The following is a 21,098-nucleotide window of genomic DNA, read 5'->3' on the forward strand; positions in this document are numbered from 1 at the left end:
ACATTCTCAATCATTCAAAACTAAGTGATGGTGTTGGATTAGAGGTAGATAAATAGTGTTGTGATAAATTAATCATATATGTACACATGCCAAGACTTGTCAAATCTCATTTTTCCTAAGTGTTGTCAAAGAAATGTCTACATAAATTCTTTACACATCATAAACTTTGAACAAAGAATAGTCTTAAGAGTCAATACCTTGTTTGATGATGACCTCGCATGGTTCACACTCCCCTACATGGCATTGCTGGGTACAATTGTGTCTGCCACACGACAGTGCCTTGCCACACACAGATCCACACACTAGAGGCTGGGTCTGGCCACACTGTACAGACTGACTGCTGGCTCCACACCCACACTTCCTGTACACAATATGGATAAGATTACAATAAATTATAAAAGGTACATCATACGGTTTTAATTGTGATTGAAATTGAACGCCTTCTAACACAAGACTTGTTAATTTATAGGTGTCTGTCTGTTGATAGACATGGAAACTCCATGTCTATTTGCTTTTTTGAGTAGCAAAATCTGTTAATTTAACGTAACCGGATCACGTTCGCAATTTTGTTGTTACCACGGTTGATGTTCACGATTCCGCCACTATGACTGGGTAAGGAGTTCACAATTTCACCACCATATGGGGAGATAATGCATACTATTGTACAACCAAAATATAGTATTACGATTAAAATTAAAATTCTTTATAAACTCAAGATATTTTTGCAGTAGGCTACACCAATTTACATGGTGAGGAGTTTCATCAATATCTATAACTATGAAACTGATTACAATTGAAGCTCATAGTAACAAGACAGTAAAATTATTTTGTACTGACAATTTGTTAAATTACACAAAGAAATACTAATCTGCTCTGTATCTAATCTGCTACCTAACCTAGAAAAACAACTCAACAGGGCCCAAGTAGTCACCAAGTAGTACACAAAGACAGGTTAACTAGGAGTCCACTGCTCATCCAACCGTCTAGCGTCCCCAGCCTTAGTCGACCCTTTTCCCAACCAACCACGGTGGCCTATATGTATTAACCCAATCAGCTACTGAGTACAAAACACTGTAAGTTCACATAATAGCTTACAAGGTCTTCAACATAGCTCGCCTAGCCTATTATCTGTTACAAGGTTTATTCTGAGGTTATCGTCACTCACCTGGTAACTAAGGCCATGCAAGGAGGACACGGACCCGGATGACACAGCACTGTGCAGCGATGTACACAGCTGTAGAACTGACTGGCTAACACCTTCGGACGGTTGCAAACCTGCGAAGCAATAATATTGTAAACTATAATATAACTCCAACCGCTTTCATATCATGATAAAGATAAAACGTTTTATCAAGCTAATTTCAGAGAGGTTTGGATTTACAAACCAAGGGTTATTTCAGGAAAAATCAAATTTTTTTAATAAACCAACAACAAACAAGATAAGTAAAACCTGGGAAGAGATAAATAGGGAGGCAACCAACAGTCGAGGTGGAGAGGAACAGTCAAAGCCCTATGCTCCAGTTGGGGTCAAAAGGAGTCAAGAGTCTGGGGTAGGCCTACAGAACTTTTTCAGATGGTACAGTATACACATTCTTTTATCTCGGATCTTGGTAGAAAATCAATAAGGTTTAATGTTAATATTTTGTACCGCAATGTGTAAAAACATGGTTAGCAATTCAATTTTACAAACACAATGGTAGAACAGGGTGTTAAACAGTAAATACAACTAGGTGCAGTATAAGCCATTGAAAACATTCATAGGTTTCAGGTACCCACAAGATTAACTTTTGCTACCAGTACCATCATAAAATGTTTAGAAAGAGGACTAGGTTAAGACAAATAATTTTAGTACAATGTATATTCAAACGATGAATTCTAAAAAAAGTTACCCAGATAAGACTAAAGCCTACTTACCTCAAAAAGTCGCTAAGTTAAATCAAAACAGTTATTAATGTTAGGAGTATATTTTCAAAAGATACTATGAAACATAAAGTGAATAATAAGCTAAGTTCAACCACTTACCTCCCCACATGAATGAGCAGTGTCGTTGCGATTCCAGTCAGGGTTGACCAGTTTTCCACAGAAACACAAATATTCTTTAGGCATTGCTACCGTCACGTTCTGACACGCTGGACATCTCCATCCGTTATCTAGTTAAAACAATTTTATCAGTTTTTAGATACGGTAATTATGGAGAAACATTAACCAATGGTAGCGAAAACAACTGAATAAAAAAGGTTATTACCTTAAGTTATTCCAATTTGCTGAAATTAAGCTGCTAAAATCTTCAATTTCGAAGTGTGAGAGTTAAAACAAGCAACACACAATGATTAACAAACAAATAATAGCCAATGATTAACAAACAAATAATAGCCAATGAAATAACAACAAGACTAGACAATTTATTCCAATCCAAAAACAAAAGGAGGTCTCCCTTTTGTCCTATCAAGAAGAAAAATTAGATAATTTTTCTATTAACCCTCCGAGTGTTATGTGTCGTAAAAGCGACTCATAACACATCCGCTGTAGTGTTATGTGTCACTTTTGCGACTCACAAACACTGTTTACGGCGATGGCTCTGGGACTGACTGAATCGGATTGAACTGGATCGAGTTAGGTATAGTTTTTTTCAGCAGATTCAGAGCTTTCTCCTGATGTTTGTTTCTATACGCTTTTCATTTTAGTTCTGAAAATATTGTAGCAGACAGCTGACGTAAGTATTTGTAAACAGCTTGGTTAATCTCGCACCGATGACTGATGTGTTTTATTACGTTTATCATTGTTTTAGTGTTAAAAATCAAAAGTAGTGATATACATGGTGCATTATAAGAAGATTTAAGTGATTTTGAAGGGCTGGTTGTTGATCCTGAAGAAGTAGGTAGTGATATTGATGTAAATTATCAGCCAGATTCCTAGCTATGGTTAGGCTATGCATTCTTAGCTAAAAGCTATGTACCAAAATCCGTTTTTTGTCCATAACTTATTTATTTGCAAACCTACTTCCTTATATTATTATATTTTTGGAATCCTCATAACATTCTGAACAAAGTGGCTATTATTAAATATTTGTAGACCCATAAATTATAACAATTTATTGAGCGCAAACATAAATTTTTTTCATTTATTTTATAATTTTTAAGAAATGTTAACCCCACAAAAATTGTTGAAAATTTTTTTTGTAATGTTTTATATGTTACATTGAAGCCCATAATTTTCCAAACAAAATTATATATAAAACAGTATACTTTACATTGTTTTTAAGTTTCTAAGATACATTTTAATAAAACCCTGCGATTGCGCAATAAATGGGCGAACATTAAGACCAAAACTAGAGACACTTGGAGGGTTAAGATATACAGTTTCATAGAGTTGATTTAAGAAAGGATTACTCTAAAAAATGCAAATATGACTCCAAAACTCACATTTAATCTTAAAGCTCTTAACTATAAGAAAGCAACATTCATTCTTAATAATCAAAATCCGGAATATTAAAAAAAAAAAATGAACAAGCATATCAAGATGCTATCAGCCTACCTATTAAAAATATTCTGTGTTAATTCTGGTACAACAAGGTACTTTGGCAATCACAAACAGTAACCATTAGGGTCCCTAGTATTTTCAGGTCAGGTTGACCAACCAAAGATGACTGTGATACTTTTTGCATGTACACTGCACTTGTTTATATTTTATTGTTTATATTTATTTAGCCTTATTGCCCGTAAGCTTTAGGCTACTATTATGACGTTCATCCATTGCATGTGTTGTACATAGCGTTAACGATGAATAAAAATTCTTGATTCTTGATTCAAATGGATCAGTTCGGGTCAAGCTTTGGTTTAAGAGATCGCAGAAAACTTCTGCAATGATAAGCGATCCAAAATTGATAGTGATCGCAGTTGATATTCATAGCTTTACTGCAATATTGGTGAGAGAAAATAATGAAAACACCATAGCTGGGAAAAGATGTCTTGCAAAGACATTCACGATTTTGCCGTGACTACAAAAGATTATCAAGATTTTGCCGTGACAAAAAAAATTATCTAGATTTTGCAATGACTGCAGATATTCTCGATTTTGCTGTGTTGAGGAAATATGTTGCTGTTACCGCAGCACACATTCACTATAATTTCACTGTGACCACAGATGATGTTCTTGATTTTGTCGTGACCGCAGAAGACGTTAACAATATTGCCAAGACTGCAGAAGATCTTCAAGATTCCACCCTACAGATGTTCTTAATTCCTCAATGAGCTGACTAAATGATTTCACTGTAACTTTGGGGACATTTTAAGTTTCACCTTGAAAGCAAAAGATATTCTCACAATTTTCCAAGGACTGTTGTAGATGTTCTCAAATTTGTTAAGATTGCAGAGGACTTTCACGATTTTGCTGTGACCGCAGATAATGTTTGATTTTGCTGTGGCCAAAATGGTTGACTCGACTCAACCCAAAGTAAAAAACTCTGGCCCACGGACCCCTAGTATTCATACAGACTCGTGTATTACCTGCTTTGGAAGTGTTGGCCCATTTGATGATGCAACGCAGATGCAGGACATGATAGCAGTTGTTGCAGGACCAGGTGTGATCTTGTTGTCTCACCATCTCACAACACACCAGACACTCCAGCACTCCACGGTTCAGCTGCTCAGTCAACCTCTCTCTCTGAGATACGGCTTCGTCCACTATAACATGTTCAGTGTCAATAGTACAAGGAAATATATTTTATCAATTATGAATCATTGAGATGGGGACGCCACCTAGGTGCGTATTTTGACCCAAATATGAGTGAAGGATGAGTGTAGAATGGTGTGTGATGACTTGTGTAGCTTTGTTACCGACTAAGATCAGCGGTTTCATTAATCAGGATCATTTATTTAAAGCCCAATGATCAGGAATAGCTGGGTCCAGTTTCGAACTATCAAAAAGCTGATGACTTTTCTAAGGATCGAACCGGCAACCTTTTGATTACTAGGCGAGCACTATAACCACTCAGCTACCCAGCCAGTCTATACATCCCGAGAGCAAACTGGATTAGTTCATTAACACAAAATAAAATATACATGAATTATCCGTAAATTATGGTCCCCATTTAGTCACAGCTGAGCAAGCTCAAATCTGGACCCAGCACAGTGTACATTTGCATCCTCCACCAATATTCCAGACAGTTTCTACTCCAGTGGAACAATTACCCATTTCATAGCAGAAAGTTACATGAATTAAAATTGATACTCCTGCCAAGTGTGAATTGCGATTAGATTTCTTGGCTTAAGTCATCAAATGCGGAAGTCCGATAGATGTTAATGAAAGTAAAATAATAGAACAGAAAATATGTATAAGTGTGGAGGGAGTTCGGTGGAGTTCTTAAACTTAAACACGATGTGACATTGTTTTTTTTTTCTTTCAACGCCAGTGGCATTTCACAAGAGAGTCACAAGAGAATAAATGTTTTGTGGATGTGCCGGAGATTGAACCCGTCCCTCCCGCACCGAAGTCCGAGACGCTAACCACTAGACTAGCAACACAACCAAACCATGACCGAATTTTACAGTTCATATGTGATAATAGTACAGATTTAAACTTTATCGTATGGTGGGATTAGATAACAACAAAAATTACTTTACCTCCTTTTGTGCCTGAAGAGTTCCGTTCTCTTCGAGGAGATGGCCCTACACGGCCCGATGGAGAAGACCGAGGCTGGTGACGATCTTGCCTACAAACAAAACAGGTTTAGGCTATCCCTTAAATGCTACTGGATTTATCCTTTATAGAACCCTAATTTTTTAAATTTATTCCAATTAAGGTACAGTAGAACTGAAAACGGTGAGCTAATTTGGGAGTGAAACACAAGTAGTGGTTCAAACACCAATTGAATCGTTGAACCAAACTGACTATACTCTTATTTGTAATAAAGCAGTCACAAGTCGCAAAGTAAGTTATGTAGCTTAATGACTGGCTACAATATGGTTACTATATTGTAGCCAGTTGGGTATTAGAATAGCTTCATTTACATACCCAATTTTAGTTCTGCTTTAAAAAGTCAAATCTATTTGTTTTACAAGATGTAATTTTTCTAAGAGATAGTCCATCTAGTTTCTAATCTAGTAATTAAGTAAATCCTAGTGAAAACGGCAGGTAAATAAGTACATTAGGTTAAAATTAAATTTTAGATATGTAAAATAAAGACTAAATTAATTAAAAAGAAATCTTTCAATAAATGAGTTAACTTATTAGTATTGAATGATTACTGTACGAACAGTAAGATTTATTTTGAAAATATAACTGAGTTCTGGTATCCAATGCTTAAAAAACGTTTATTCCCAATATGGAAAATGTTCTAAAAACCTTGCGACGAATCTCTGAAGAATCATATACTTTCTTTAATCCTTAAAATGCAATAGAGCTCCAACCATATAAATCTAAAATGCTTTCTAATAGGTCTTACACGTAGATTATTTTTAACACTAAATAGTTCAGAAAAGAACTTACACTTTACTAGATCGTGAGAAAACCTTGGAGTCCCCGTTGTAATACGTCTTGTTATCTCCAGAACCTCGAGGACGCCATTTTGAAGGTTCATTTGAGTTACTTGTGGTTGCTGAAATGTTCGTCACATTGTACATGGTGATTTTTGTACAAGTTAAAAGGAGTAACAGAAAACAGAAAATAAGTATTTCAGTTGGACCCAACTTATATCAAGAGGAAAAAGTATATAAGCCTAATACAAAATCAATAGGTATTAAAATAAATTCAAATACATACGGTAATATACAGGGTGTCCCGGAACTCTCTACCAATATTTTAGGGCATTGCTCCTGGGTAAGAAACATACCTAATATAATATTTAAATTGTCCGGAAGTCCTTAGTTACTCACACAGCCGCCATTTTGTTTTTTTCAGTTATTATTTTTTTCTAAAGAATGGTTGAACATACGAAATAGAAACTTTGCAAAAACATTTATGAACACTAGACGAAGCCACAAAAAAATTATGACGATTTTTCAAATTCATAAAAGAAAATGGCGGCCGTTTAGAATTTTGTAAAATCAACGGTTTTTGAGTTATTTAAGAAACAAAATTTTAAACAGCCGCCATTCTGTTTTATGAATTTGAAAAATCGTCATAATTTTTTTGTAGCTTTGTATAGTTGTCATATTTGTTTGTGCAAAGTTTCCTTTTCGTATGTTTAACCATTCTTTAGAAAAAAAATAATAGGCCTAACTGAAAAAAAAAAACAAAATGGCGGCTGTGTGAGTAACTAAGGACTTTCGGACAATTTAAATATGATATTTAGGTATGTTTCTTACCCAGGAGTAATGCCCTAAAATATTGGTAGAGAGTTCCGGGACACCCTGTATAACAACTAGTGGCTTGTAGAGGCAATAACCCCTATATTCTAGTAATTATTTTGTACAAATTTTTAGTCTAATGGGTTACCCTACCTTGAATTATCATTCAACATTTTCGTATATTATACTATGTATAATAGTTATTAGGTCTGCATAATGCATTTTGATGTCTGCTCTGTTTAAAATAAAAAATGGACATGCTGTGTGTCATAATACAGCTAAGGAACATTTTCCAATATCAATTTTCATGACTATTAATTAGATCTATATCTAGATTTCTTTAAATATAGACAAATACACTTAGAAAAACACATACTTAGAAATAATGCCATCATCCAAATTGTAAAATACTAATTCTATAAAAAAAATCTCTCTGAAAACAACATTTGTTGTATAGTATCCATTTTGATCGATTCCTTGGTCTTTATTGGTTCATGTACTATTTTAACATTATCTGGCTGCTTTACCCGGCTAAAAGCAACTTAAAGTCGACCATGGGTAGACACTGGGTTTTTCAAATAAATTCCAACTTTTGTGAAGGTTCAGCCTTGCGCCACAATTTCAGCAAATCAAATTGCACAATGCACCACAACGAATGCAACCATCGTTCATTGGTCCTACGCTGTGTAATAATTCAATCTAATTTAAAAGTGGTAATCTATACACAGGAATAAATTCATGTTCATCCGATGCTCATTTATTCTTCTTTCATTAATATCGGGCCAAATCTCATTGTTCAGCAGTTCCTCAACAGTTCCTGTTGTTCTCATTTCGAGGAACAAAACCTATGCGTGGTGGCCTACCTCTGCATGGTGGTCTTCCGGCATTATACATTATTACTGTGCAAAAGAACAATCCATTGTAATGTATTAAGTTTAAAAGTATAAAATTGTATGTTCAAAATATTTTATACTTTTAATCTAACTAGTTAACCGCCCGTGCTCCGCCACGGGAATATTGTCAGCAATAAATGAAATAATAATTAACAAATACTGTTTATCTTTGTATTTTATTTAGGGGTTGTTTAATTTTTTACATGAAATAGAACTGATAGTTTGCCTGTATAAACTATTTTATGTTAATCAAATAACCGATATATTATTTTAACCAAATGAATGTTTTATAATTCGAGAATCAGTTGAAAAATAAATAGTATACCGGTACGAACTGGACACTGATGATAACCTAATAAGCAGATATTTTGGATATTTAGATAATTTGTTCAAGTATAGTCCTATATTCGTCGTTTTTTTCATTACATTTGTTGTATGGAATAAAGATAGTCACTTAGCCTACATGTAAATCACGCATCAACAGTTGGTCGCATTACACGAATCTTTGACCCATACTGTGAGTAAATGCCGTGTTTACGTCGTATATATAAATTTGGTCATACTTTGTTCAATGTTAGAGGGTATTAACGGTTCAATTTGATGGAAAAGGAGTTGTGGATTTTAAAACTATTTAAACTACCACTACCAGAAAGATGTTGATTCAAGTGAGACTTAGAACTCATGGAATCTATTGTTCATGGAACAAATCTGCCATTTCAAATGCAGATTTGTATTATATTTTACTCAAATAGTTTTTTTGTCTCTTTTGACCCTTAATACTTTTTTTATAGTCCCTGTTGATAAGATCTTCCATAAACTCAAAATGTTGATAAGGAGTTCATTTTACCTTCCCCTTGTGACAACATAAGGAAAAAATATTTGTGTCCCAGTTAGTCTGTTCTGACTCAAAATTCATAGATTTGCAGTACTGACAAATCCAATCTAACGACCCCAATTAAAACAAATTGGTATTTTTTAGAAGGGACTTCCAGAGCACATTTAACACCATCACTGCTCTTTACCTTTTTAGTTCGATGGTTCTCCACATGTATTTTTTCGTTCTGTATGTCTCTTTCTTTACGCCCGGTTAATGATTACCTTTTCTTTTTTTTTTGTACTTTTCACATCCTGGGGTTAATGATAAAGTTTTATAACGCTATAATGACCCGAGACAACTTTGCCATTAAACATCAAGTCAGATACTTATTCGCCAGAACCGAAATCGTAAGCCACAGTTTCTCAAGCAACTTCCCTGTGTAGGCATACTCGAAAAAATATAGTTAGGGTATAGTTCACTGATAAATTGTAGTTCCAAATATCCCAGCGTACTCGCCATCTTGAGAAGGTAAAATTTGGACGTCGAACACTGATCTTGAGTAAGATTAATCACTTACGATAAAATGTTTGTATGTTTACCAATCATTAGCAATAATCTGTACAACTTGCAAGCGGATTGTTCTAATGGCTATAGAGAATAAATTATAATGATCAAAACAATAAGTTTCCGTCCCCTACTATGGGTAATATTTCACATTCCATACTCAAACTTAAACTCAATTACCGGTTTCCTTCGGATCACTTTGCAGGAAAACTAAAACATTTTTGTGTCCCAGTTAGTCTGTTCTGACTCGAAATTCATAGATTTAAAGTAGTGACAAATCCAATCTAACGACCTCAATTCAAAAGAGTTGGTATTTTTTTGTAGGGACTTCCAGAGAACATTTAACACCAACACTGCTCTTTACCTTTTTAGTTCGATGGTTCTATATATTTTGTTTCGTTCGGTATGTCTCTTAACGCCCGGTTAATGATTACCTTTTTTTTCTTTTTGTACTTTTCACACCCTGGGGATAATGATAAAGTTTTATAACGCTATAATGACCCGAGTCAACATTGCCATTAAACATCAAGTCACATACTTCTTCGCCAGAACCGAATGGTAAGTCACAGTTTCTCAAGGAACTTCCCTGTGTACTTGAAAAAAATTCACTGATATATTGTAGTTCCACGTATCCCAGCGTACTCGCCATCTCGAGAAGGTAAAGTTTGGTACCACTGAACGTACTGATCTTGACTTGAGTAAGATTCGTCACCTACTATAAAATGTTTGTATGTTTCCCACTCATTAGCAATTACATGTACAACTTGCAAGCGGATTTCCCCATGATTATTCTGGTGGCCGTAGAGAATAAATTATATTGATCAAAACAATAAGTTTCCGTTCCCTACTATGCGTATCATTTCACATTTCATACTCAAACTTAAACTCAATCACCACTTTCCTTCAGATCACTTTACAGGAAAACTAACACATTTCAAAAATAAGTTAACAAATACACTTTCCTTGATCAAAATCGTGTGTTTATAAACAGAAACTCCAAGTTTAATAATTGCACACTGAAAGTGAGGTTATAAAAATAATAACAAATGTCTGACAAACATTAAACAGCTGACGAATAATTTATAAACTGTGTATTATATTCTTCAATAAGAATTGTATTGACTCGACCTTAAAAGGGCTGTAGGTCGTAGCCCTTAGAAAAAACGTAAATTCCAAGGAAGTTCGGCAAATCTACACACTATCCCCTTTAATTTGAGACATAAATCTTGTAAATCGGTCCAGTAATTACTGAGAAAACAGTGTTACAACTGTGTATTAAATATATAGATTTTCACTTTGTGCTGTTTACTACTTCACTAACAATTTTACAATACCTACACAATAATGCACAGGTGTGGTTAGCCTATAATTTTTTCAATTTATATAATCACAGCTGTGTTTACACTATCTATATAATTAATACGCTACATGAAACTTTGTCGGTTGAACTCCTTCGCCATTTCTTAACCGATTTTATCCATTGACGTCTCATTGGAAAGAGCGTGTCGCGTAGATTTGCAAACTGGCCTTACATTTCCGAAAAAGCCCCTTGGGCTCTGCCCCAGTGGCTTTGAAAGTTCCCATGTTATCCTTATGAAGAACATAATTGTTTACATTTTGATCAGCTGTATAATTTAATTGCTGTTATTTATTTTCCAATTCAACGAAACGCATAGGTTACATTTACTGATTTGGTTGAAATTAAATATTTGCTACTTTAATTTACATTCGTACTTTATTCCAATGTAAAAAATCGAGAAAGCCTGGGCAATTTGATATATTTTACCAAAAAAGAAAAATTAATTGACAGGGCACTGAATTTTTGAGCAATAATTGAAAGAACCGATTATTTACCATGGAAACATAGGAGTCATAGAACACCACCAAGTAGAAAAAATAGAGATTAAAAAAAAACATTTACTATCGTTATCATCCTAAATAATGAAGAGCACTTACAAGATGAAGATTCCCACAAACAATGAACAGGGATGTTAGCCAAAGTGTTACTATTTTGTAGTAAACACTGACTTAACTTTATGATGATCGGCAAAGGAAAACACTCTAGGGCTGACTTAAACTGGTACGGCAAGGACATTTAAATATATGTTTTAATAAAAGTCAAGTGATTTTAAAATAATATGACTACATCCAAGAAACCTTAATAAAACTTTCACTGAAGGATTTGCATTATTCACATTTAAGGGAAACAAAAAACCATCTGAACGACATTTGGCCTTTCAATTCTGCATTTTTTTCAGGTAAATATAACTTACGTTATAACAGTAACTAGGTAGCCAAATTAATGCCAATTGAAGCAAATAAAATTATGACAGAGAGGTTATGCAGAAAAACAGGCAGTTCTTAAGTAATGTAAACAAAATGTCATCGCTATAAAAAATTACTGAAATTTGTAAACATACTAGCGACAACGGGTAGTACTATGCAGACTACATTATCATTGACGAAGATCAACCTGGACCACCTAATGCGGCTATAAGTGGGAAAGATATGTAGAATACACTAAAAAACCAGATCAGCTTTTGAAAAATGATCAAATATTTACTAGAAATGTTGATTATGGGTCGGTTTCACAAAATGGGATAATATCCACCATGACAAAAAATTAAAATTAACTTTAAGAAAAAATTTTCTTTTTTAGCCTAAACAATGAATAATGATCCTATGATCACTATGCAAAAGCAGCAGAACTGAATATTTTTTTGTTTTTAGGAAATAAGAACTTTTGTTCCTCCATGTCACTCAAAAGTACAAGTCGCTCACGCTATTTCGGAGTGCCATAAAATACAATAATTTTAAACATAACCTCAAAATATAATTTTAATATAACTACAAACACCTAATCCACTGATATATTGAACATAATTTGAATTATTTCTTAAAATAGCGAATATTGTGCAATTTATCATGACAACTTCAAAGTAATATTATGAAACACTTTCTAAAAGTCCCATTAATTACCATAAACTTCAAAGTTATTACTTGCAACTACCATAATAGGTTACGGTGCAAGGTTTTACTATCACAGACATCCAAAATAACCATTAGAGTTATTTCAAAAATGAAATATGGCTATATATGTAAGCGTGAACGACCTTGTTCTTGGTGTGAACGACTTGTCATTGGCGTGAACGACTTGTGACCTCTGCCAGATTAACATTCAGCAAGACTATAAACAGAAGAGAACTGCCGTTTTAACTGATTATTTGTGTTTTATTTTTCCTTTTCCCGTCCTTAAGTGTGCATAACCAATAAATTGTGTTTATAGTAATAAGTAAACAAAATAAGAAATCGTTGCTGCATGTTTTAACTTTCAGACCTACAGACATTTTGTGTGGAGAGTGGAGAATAGAATGAACACTCAACAATCAGTCAAAGAACATCGTTTATTACGCAAACGAAAATAACCAAAGACAACGAAATAAAAGAAGACATTATTACAAATATAAAACTAACATATATAAAAATGAAGTACCAACAATGATCAAATTCAGCTTCAAGTTTCGAAACCATCTTCATTATTTTAACTTTCTACCTTTTTAATTAATTATAAAAATGTTATGGGGGGCTAATTAATAAAATAATCACTCATACATCAGAGATTGTCGCCAAAAAACTGAAAAAAACACATAATAAGCAAACTAACTTGTAAAACAAGGTATGGCATAATACAAATGCAAATTGACACAACAACAACAACATAACAATAACAATAGCAACATGATAAGGGTAATATAGAACAACAATAATAAATGGGCATCAAAAGAGATAATACCGAAACTGTAGTCTTGTTCAGGAAAACCTTTAGTTTAGCTTGTTACATTTAAATTCATTAACTTATAAAAAACCCTGGTGCCCTTAGAAATAATTTTCGGATTCAACTTTTGAAATATTTCCGATTTGTGGACAGAAGCTTTGTCGTTTTCATTCACAAAGTAGAGGTTGTTGTCTTTAGCACATTTTCTTAAGAACATCACCTCTATTAGATCGTCCGACATGTTGCCTTGACAAATTCCAACGTACTGCTTTACATTGGATTTCTTTTTTTGATCTTGGCCGACGTTATATTTGACCAACACACAATCACCAGACTGCAAGTTATCAGAAGAAATGTTACAATCTGCTTTCTGAAGAACACACGAAGAAGAATCTTCATCACTCCAATTTTCGTCTTCATTTTCTGAGGAAGTGTAGATTGCATCCACGGACAGTTTGACTTTTTTTGGATATGATTTAGATGAAGGACCAGATTTTGCACGTCGAACCTTTTCTTTACTATTAAGTTTTACGCTATAATGGCGACAGATCTGGGGAGGAAGGCATTGAAAACATGATAACTCACGAGCATCGTAAATTTGTCCTTCAAAATACACAAACTGGTGAACTTTCATTATTCCTTTAATCGGATCAATTTTCAAGCGCACAAGTTTGTCTTTATATATCTGAACGTCTTCGGGTGGCACTTCAATAATGAAGATCTGACAATCTCCTACAGCTTCAATAAAGTCATGGGCGCACGTTATGTCAGCCCCATATGATACCTTGTGGTCCGCAAGCCTCTTTAAAGTCCCCCCTACACCATCCATAGGGCCTTTTCCGTGCCCGGCCTCTGTGAAATTCCATGTCATATATTTTACCTTCGGGAAAATGTGGGGCAACATCTCTTTGAACAAATGTATGTTGTATCTGTTCCTATATTGGTTCGACGGGCTATCAGAAACTATATGGATTTCAGTGGTGTTGGGAAATTCTTGGGCCGATTTTTCTAAGATGGGTTGCATGTGTGCCCAGACTGCATGGGCTTGGTGGTCGGCATTATCCGATACACTGGCAAAGCAGAAAGCATCGGTGACACCTTCATCTGTTTTGGAGTATCGAACACCCGTGTTAAGGCATAACTGGCGCTTCGAGGCACCAAAATGGTATGATTGAACTTCTTGAGCCAGCTTAGCTACATAATTTTCCGAAAAATCGATTCGAAATATCAACTCATTTGACTTCATTGTTTCAACTTTCGATTTCACGGTACTAATCTGGTGTCTAGAATAATGAACATGCTTTTTAAATGTAGCTAATTCATGAACAAATTCAGCTTCAAGTTTCGAAACCATCTTCATTATTTTAACTTTCTTTGTTCTCTTGACTACCTTTTTGTTCCCCTTAATGACCTTTTCTTCACTGATTATTTTCCATTTATAATATTTTAACTTGAAATCTTGTTCATATGAAAAGAAGACTTTTTTCTTATTGCAATGAGCACATTTACCTATCATACAACTTTCTTCAGCTTCAGCACAGACGACAGACCTCAAAACTTCTTTTGGGGACTTTTCTTTAATGAGTTTATGCTGCTTTAGAGCAGAAACCAGCAGCTCCATGTTTGCATGTTTCATGCAAAGGCATGTCTCCCTGTCACACTTTTTAGGCAGAGACACCCAAAAAGGTCTGGCTCTAACAAAGGTTGTGAACGAAATGTTGCAGTTAATTTCGTTTTTGAACATTTTATGAAGTTCTCTAAGTGGGTGTAACAGTACACGGCGTTGCTTCTTTATTGATCCTTTGCGTACAAAATCTTTTTTTCCGGGACACATGCGGCTGACTCTATCATCTTCATAAAATAGTTCTAGTTCAGTACTGAGTTTTTTTCTTATACTGTCCTTCTTCTTCCTGGAATATTCTTCCAATGAGCCAGAATCATTCAATACTTTATTGCTTTTGTAAGGTAGTATGTCACGGAAATGTCGTTGTATCCTGTATTTCTTCAACACTTTGTTGCCCAGATACTTCCGTAAAAACTGCAATTTTTTCTTGGATCCAGCTACCTCTTTTTGTTGGCTTTTGACTTGTTTTCTCAAAGCGAATCCAAACAATAAATTTCTCTTGACTGCAGGTGAGACCCTCTGGGTTCCGAGAAGTTCCTTCACCTGTTTCCTAGGCGAAGGTGAACTTGGATTAACATTTCGTTCCTGTTCCCTTCTAAGTCTTTTCTTATATCTTTCTAATCTCTTCTTTAGACTTTCAATTTCTTTTTTTTTGCTTTTTTACAGTTCTATAAACTTTTGCTCTTTCTCTTCGGACTTTCCTTCTTCCCCTCAGCCTCTGAGGGGAAGGTTCAGCCGGTGATGGGGGTGGCGTATTTTCCAATGCTTCTTTAAGCGCTTTTTTTTTAAAGCTCGTACTTTATTCCTTTCCCGCCAATACTTTTTCATTTGTCTGTGTTCTCTAGAGGTCATGTCTTTTACTGATTTGATTTTTTTTTCGGCTCTTAGTCGAGCTCTTCTTTCTCGATCATACTTCCTCTTTGCTTCTAATTCTTCATCTGTCATTTTTGCTTTCCTTCTTCGTTGCCGCTCACGGGCTAGTTTTTTTTGGTGTTCATATTTTTCTTTATCTGAAAGCTTTTTTGAGCGGGCCATTTCACTCCGAATAAGTTAAAGCGTCTGTAAAAAAAAAAAAAAAAAACTATCACTCTGATTTCTCAATTATGGTTTTTATTTTCTATACTTATTTCGTCCTTAATAATTTTGTCACATTAATTATTATTTTTGGATATAACATAGTAAAATAAAATAATAATTTAAATAAGATAATATGTATTATACTATAATACATATTACCGCACATAGTACCATTGACTATACACTACGGTCGTGTATAGTCAATGGTACTACTTTTTAGTATTCATAGATAAACATATATATATAAAAAAACCCAAATGAAATGGGTTTTAAAAGCAATGGATGACGAAATAAATTTATAAAGTACCAATACTACCACAATAAAATATTCTTTTGAACGTTTTAGTTTATGAATTTAGTAGCCTAGGCTATTTGAAAAAATAAATAGACTGCCTTAGAATGAAATACAATTTAATGTTTATTTTAGCTCAAACAGTAAAGTAATTCAAAATAGACATTATGCTCAAAGGACGTAATTAATTTTTTTGAATAAGCAAAATAAAGCTAAAGAATCATTTAGCTGTTAAAATGGACTTATTATGTATATATTATGCATATTATTATGTTATTATTATATTATTGTCTTTACAAGTGCTGAATTGTACAAGTCGCTCACGTTTTACCTGGTCGTTCACGTGAGCGACTTGTCCGTGAGCGACTTGTAGATTTCCCATATAGCCTAGGATAGCTACTCTGTCTGAGCCTCGCGGCAAACCTACTTTTGAGGTGGGTAAAGAGCATCTTTGTTAATCGTTAATTGTATAACTTGTTGGATTTGCAAACATATTTTAATTAATGTTAGCGTGAACGACTTGTCACCTAATTAAGGTACGCATAGTGACTTACCTCTTTATTTGTTATTATTTGGTGAAATTGACGAAACTTTACACATAATTAATCAACCACAACTTGTAACACTCATTTAGTAACATAGAAGACCGATTCCCGCCGAAACCACCTAGCGGATTTTTTTTTGGTGACGTTCAACTTTAGTAGTCTTTGGTGAAACGATTCTGGGGGACAGGGATCAAAGACGGCAAAAGTACAATTCTTTATAAGTTTTCGTTGTAATGTCTTTGGAGTTTCTTTAAAACTGTCTTGTTGTAATCGTCTAGCTATCAAACAGCTGACATTTCCAAAGTTATTTATGTTTTGTTGATGTTCGTCTGCTCAGCACAGCGGTTGGGGACAGTGAGCGACCTTGTATTTTGAAGGTTATGTGCCATTAGAACGATGTCTTAAATTAAAAAAGGTACCTTAAATTATTTGGATGTTATAATAAAGGTAGGTATAGAAATAAAAACATACATTTTAGTTGAATATTATTATTTTATTGTTGATATAACTTACAGGGAATGAAATTGTCCCATTTTGTGAAACCGACCCTTATATGTAACTGTTAGTCACGTAATCTATGAGCTGAGTCTATTAAACTCATCGGAAATTATGACTTTTATTTGCTTTTAAATAAGTTAATTATTTGTTTTTAAATACTGTAACTACTTTACTTCTTTGCAATTGCTCGATTTCGAGCAACATGTACACTAGTTACTAAATAAAATGACATAAAATATGGGAAGTTTAACTATTTAAATGTGAATTATTTTATTCCGTAACAACCATTTGGTGCATAATTAAAAAAAAATGAATAATTTCCCCCAAAATTTCATGCCCAGACCTTTAAAATGAGACCTCTCCCAGCTTTCTACGGCCTCCCGTTCGCTCACAATTTCATTGTAAAATTTTGGTCTTACGGAATTAGATATGGCATGGTAAACCCTTTGATTAGGCTGAAATATCAAATATAGACAATCAACACGGATAGATGTTTTAGACGATTCTAATTGGCAGGTAGAGTAAATTTGCCTAGTTTGCAGGTTTGCTACAGTGGAGTATTTTCAATCTTTTATCCTATTTTAAAAAATGTTTTGTATCTTACCTCTAGATGGACCTGAAGCGTCTTTCTGCTGAGCCGAAAACCCTGCCGCTTCAGCGAGTAACTTTTTCCGCCCTTCGGCTTTAGATTGCTCAATATTCACTTGCCGGTTTCTGTTATCACCATTGTAGTTTTTCCCTTTGTTTGTTGGCTTTTTTTGAAAATGTGATGCATCTTTAGTACCATTACTGGACGAACTACTTTCACCAGCAAATCCGTTTGATCTAGAGGTCCTATTGTTTTTATTACTATTGGTATTTCCATTGCTGTAATTGCTTGGTCTACTAGTTTGATTATGCTGTTGAGGATCTGAAAACAAAAATGTTTATGGATCTTTCATGTAACATGCAATGATGGTGGCGACAATAGATTAAAATAGTTAGATATTACATTAGTACAATTGAGAACAGATACGGTATCAGTATTTTTGTTAGTTGCATTTATATTATAACTAGCTGTACCCGCAGGCAGGGCCGGCGGGGCCGGGGCGGTGGGGCCGGGGCGGCGGAGCCGGGGTGGCCGCGGCGGAGCCGTGGCGGGGAAGCTGGGGCGGTGGAACTGGGGCTGCAGAGCCAGGGCAACAAACAAATTTTAGGGAACAGTAAATTTTTAATACGAATAAAATAATAAATTCATTAAGTGAATGTGAAGAGTACAATTATCTATAATTACATTTTACGCAAAGAACAAGCCTAAGAAGATAAACGGCAATTCAAACATCGATTTAAAATTATAATTTAAGCCCAAATATAAAAACCAACCACTCGGCTTGTGTATCGAACAACTGTCGCCACCACGTTACGACGTTACCCAGGACGAGTGACAGCGTCAAAGTAACATTGCAGCGGTTGGGATTGACCTCGACGTATTCCTCTCTCTCTCTCTCTCTCTGCCCCCTCCCACGACGTTTTGTTTACTTTATTATTGATTATTTTGGTAGCATGGGCTTCCCTTCCCTCCAAGAGAGAGGAGTTGCAAAAATATTTTGCAACTTTTTATCTTAATAAACAATGTCGTAATTTGCTTCAACAATTAATAACATTGCCGTTTTGGGGGAAATCCAAGATGGCCGAAAGTCCTGCCGACTCTTAGGTCAGATTTTAAACAAAAACCAAAAAAAATAATTGATATCTGCAACTGTAAACATAAACCACCTTATGAAATGAAAATAATTTTAAAATGTGCAATTTACACTTAGAACCCTTAGTACATAATTAAGTTAGAGTTAAGGGAGACACCATAATTCGGCAATCGCTCAAGAAAAGGGTGGAGCCCAGGAGTAAACAATTAGGCGGGACAGTGGCATAGATACGGGGGGGGGGGGGGGATCAGGGGGATATATCCCCCCTTCAACCTATAATGGGTAAAAAAATTGTAATAACATTTAAAAAATAATGTTTTAACGTATGCAATGAAATAGTGAACCTTTTTAATTTTACTTCTATTATTGTATTAAGCTTGTTTTTCGAAAGTATACTTTCAATATCAATAAATCGTAAATAAACTGCAATGCCAGTGAAAGTAGTATGGTTTTTGCGCACAAAACAGAGTACAGGCACAAGTCACGGAAGGTCAACAGCCTTAGCCTATCCACCCCTCCCCCTACCACCACCACTTCACCTTTTACACCTACCTGAAATTAATCGTTTTAACGTGAGCAATAAAATAAATCAAATGTCATGCCTATTGTACTAAGCTTGTTTGTTTGTACGTATACTTTCATTATCGATGAATAAATGGTAACAGATAAACTACATGCCGGTAGCCAGTAGCAGTGGTGGGGTTGGATATTTGCGCGCCAAACAGACCTGAGTCACAGGACGTTCCGCGTTCAACCGCCTATCGACACCCTCCTCCTCTACCCCGTCACCCATACTACGCTTGATCTGTCGTCTGGTGTTAATTATTGTGCCAGTGAGTTTTTATGATTTTCGTATTCCGTTGTGTCTCATGAGTGTTATTTTATGTCGAAACAAAGTAAACTGATCGGGTTTTTCGCCCCGAAATGAAAGATTTGATGGCGTTAGGTGTGGCAATGGAACAACAAAGTTAAGTGATTTTATTACTCGCCTTTGAAATATTTTTTTTTTATTAGGCCAAGTCCCGTTAACATATTAATCAAAATATTCAGTGTTAAAGTGTTACAAAATTGCACAAAATTGTATTAAGTATTAACACCAGATTTCAATTCCTAAACGCTTAAAAATAGTGTTTAGAGAAAGGGGCGGCAGTCCCGATCTCGCCCAGGGCGGCAAAGTCCCTAGGGCCGTGCCTGCCCGCAGGATTTGCCCCGTTTAACTTCATTAGTAAGCTCGTTTGCATGGTTCAATCATGTCCTGGTTGAAGTTCGTTTGCAACGCTCACTCACCTTTAGGTTGGAGCTCGTTCGCTGCGCTCACTTGCCTTCATGTTAGCTTGTTCGCTACGCTAACTCGCCTCCAGGTTGAAGTTCGTTCGCTACGCTCACTCACGTTTTGGTTGCAAATTAGCTGTTGTCATAAATAATAAAAAAAATAAAGTGCTGCACCCTGTTGGTAATCCTTGTAACTTTAATGCTATTGAACATCATAGAACAGAACAAACTTGTTTAATTGAAACAGCTGTTAAGAAATTCCTTTTAACTTAGGCCTAAATATGAAAAATCATAAGGTTAACATGGGAAACTCCAGAGCCACTGGGGCGGAGCCCGAAAGCCTGATCAGAATAAAAACTACTTAGTTTTCCTATTTAGTGCCCAAAGAATCGGTGTACCGAATTTCGGCCTCCTAGGTAAATGGGAAGTGGGAGAATTAGTGATGAGTGAGTGAGTGAGTGAGTGAGTCAGTCAGTGAGGGCTTTGCCTTTTATATATTTAGATAACCAAATGTTTTGAACTTTATTAGGTACTTTAAATCCATGTGACATATTTAAATGTTTTCAAATGATCGGTCAAAACTTTATTTTGAAAAATTCGCTTACAAAAAATGTTAGTATAGGCTTATACCAATTGTAAAGAATGAAAGATAAAATCTCCTCTAAGAAATAGGCTACCAGTACTCATAAATTATTCTTGATAGTAAATCGTTCAAACAAATATATTTAGGCCTGGTGGGATAACTTTTATAATCCTGCTAACAAAATCATAAA

General features: G+C 35.1%; 1 protein-coding gene across 1 annotated transcript in view; it reads right to left on the bottom strand.

Moving 5' to 3' along the window:
• LOC128993496 (protein shuttle craft) overlaps nucleotides 1–21,098 on the bottom strand; it is a 44,627-nt gene that overhangs the window by 20,357 nt on the left and 3,172 nt on the right. Inside the window, exons 3-9 of the mRNA XM_054417444.1 lie at nucleotides 17,976–18,281; nucleotides 6,487–6,595; nucleotides 5,622–5,710; nucleotides 4,506–4,682; nucleotides 2,023–2,150; nucleotides 1,166–1,275; nucleotides 198–361 (exon numbers count right to left, since the gene is read on the bottom strand). Coding sequence (XP_054273419.1) covers nucleotides 198–361; nucleotides 1,166–1,275; nucleotides 2,023–2,150; nucleotides 4,506–4,682; nucleotides 5,622–5,710; nucleotides 6,487–6,595; nucleotides 17,976–18,281 — 1,083 coding nt within the window. The remainder of the gene's footprint in view (nucleotides 1–197; nucleotides 362–1,165; nucleotides 1,276–2,022; nucleotides 2,151–4,505; nucleotides 4,683–5,621; nucleotides 5,711–6,486; nucleotides 6,596–17,975; nucleotides 18,282–21,098) is intronic.

The sequence above is a fragment of the Macrosteles quadrilineatus genome, unplaced genomic scaffold, assembly GCF_028750875.1.
Source record: "Macrosteles quadrilineatus isolate MER2022 unplaced genomic scaffold, UCM_ALF_1.0 Scaffold_4__1_contigs__length_99947679, whole genome shotgun sequence".
Classification (NCBI taxonomy): domain Eukaryota; kingdom Metazoa; phylum Arthropoda; class Insecta; order Hemiptera; family Cicadellidae; genus Macrosteles; species Macrosteles quadrilineatus.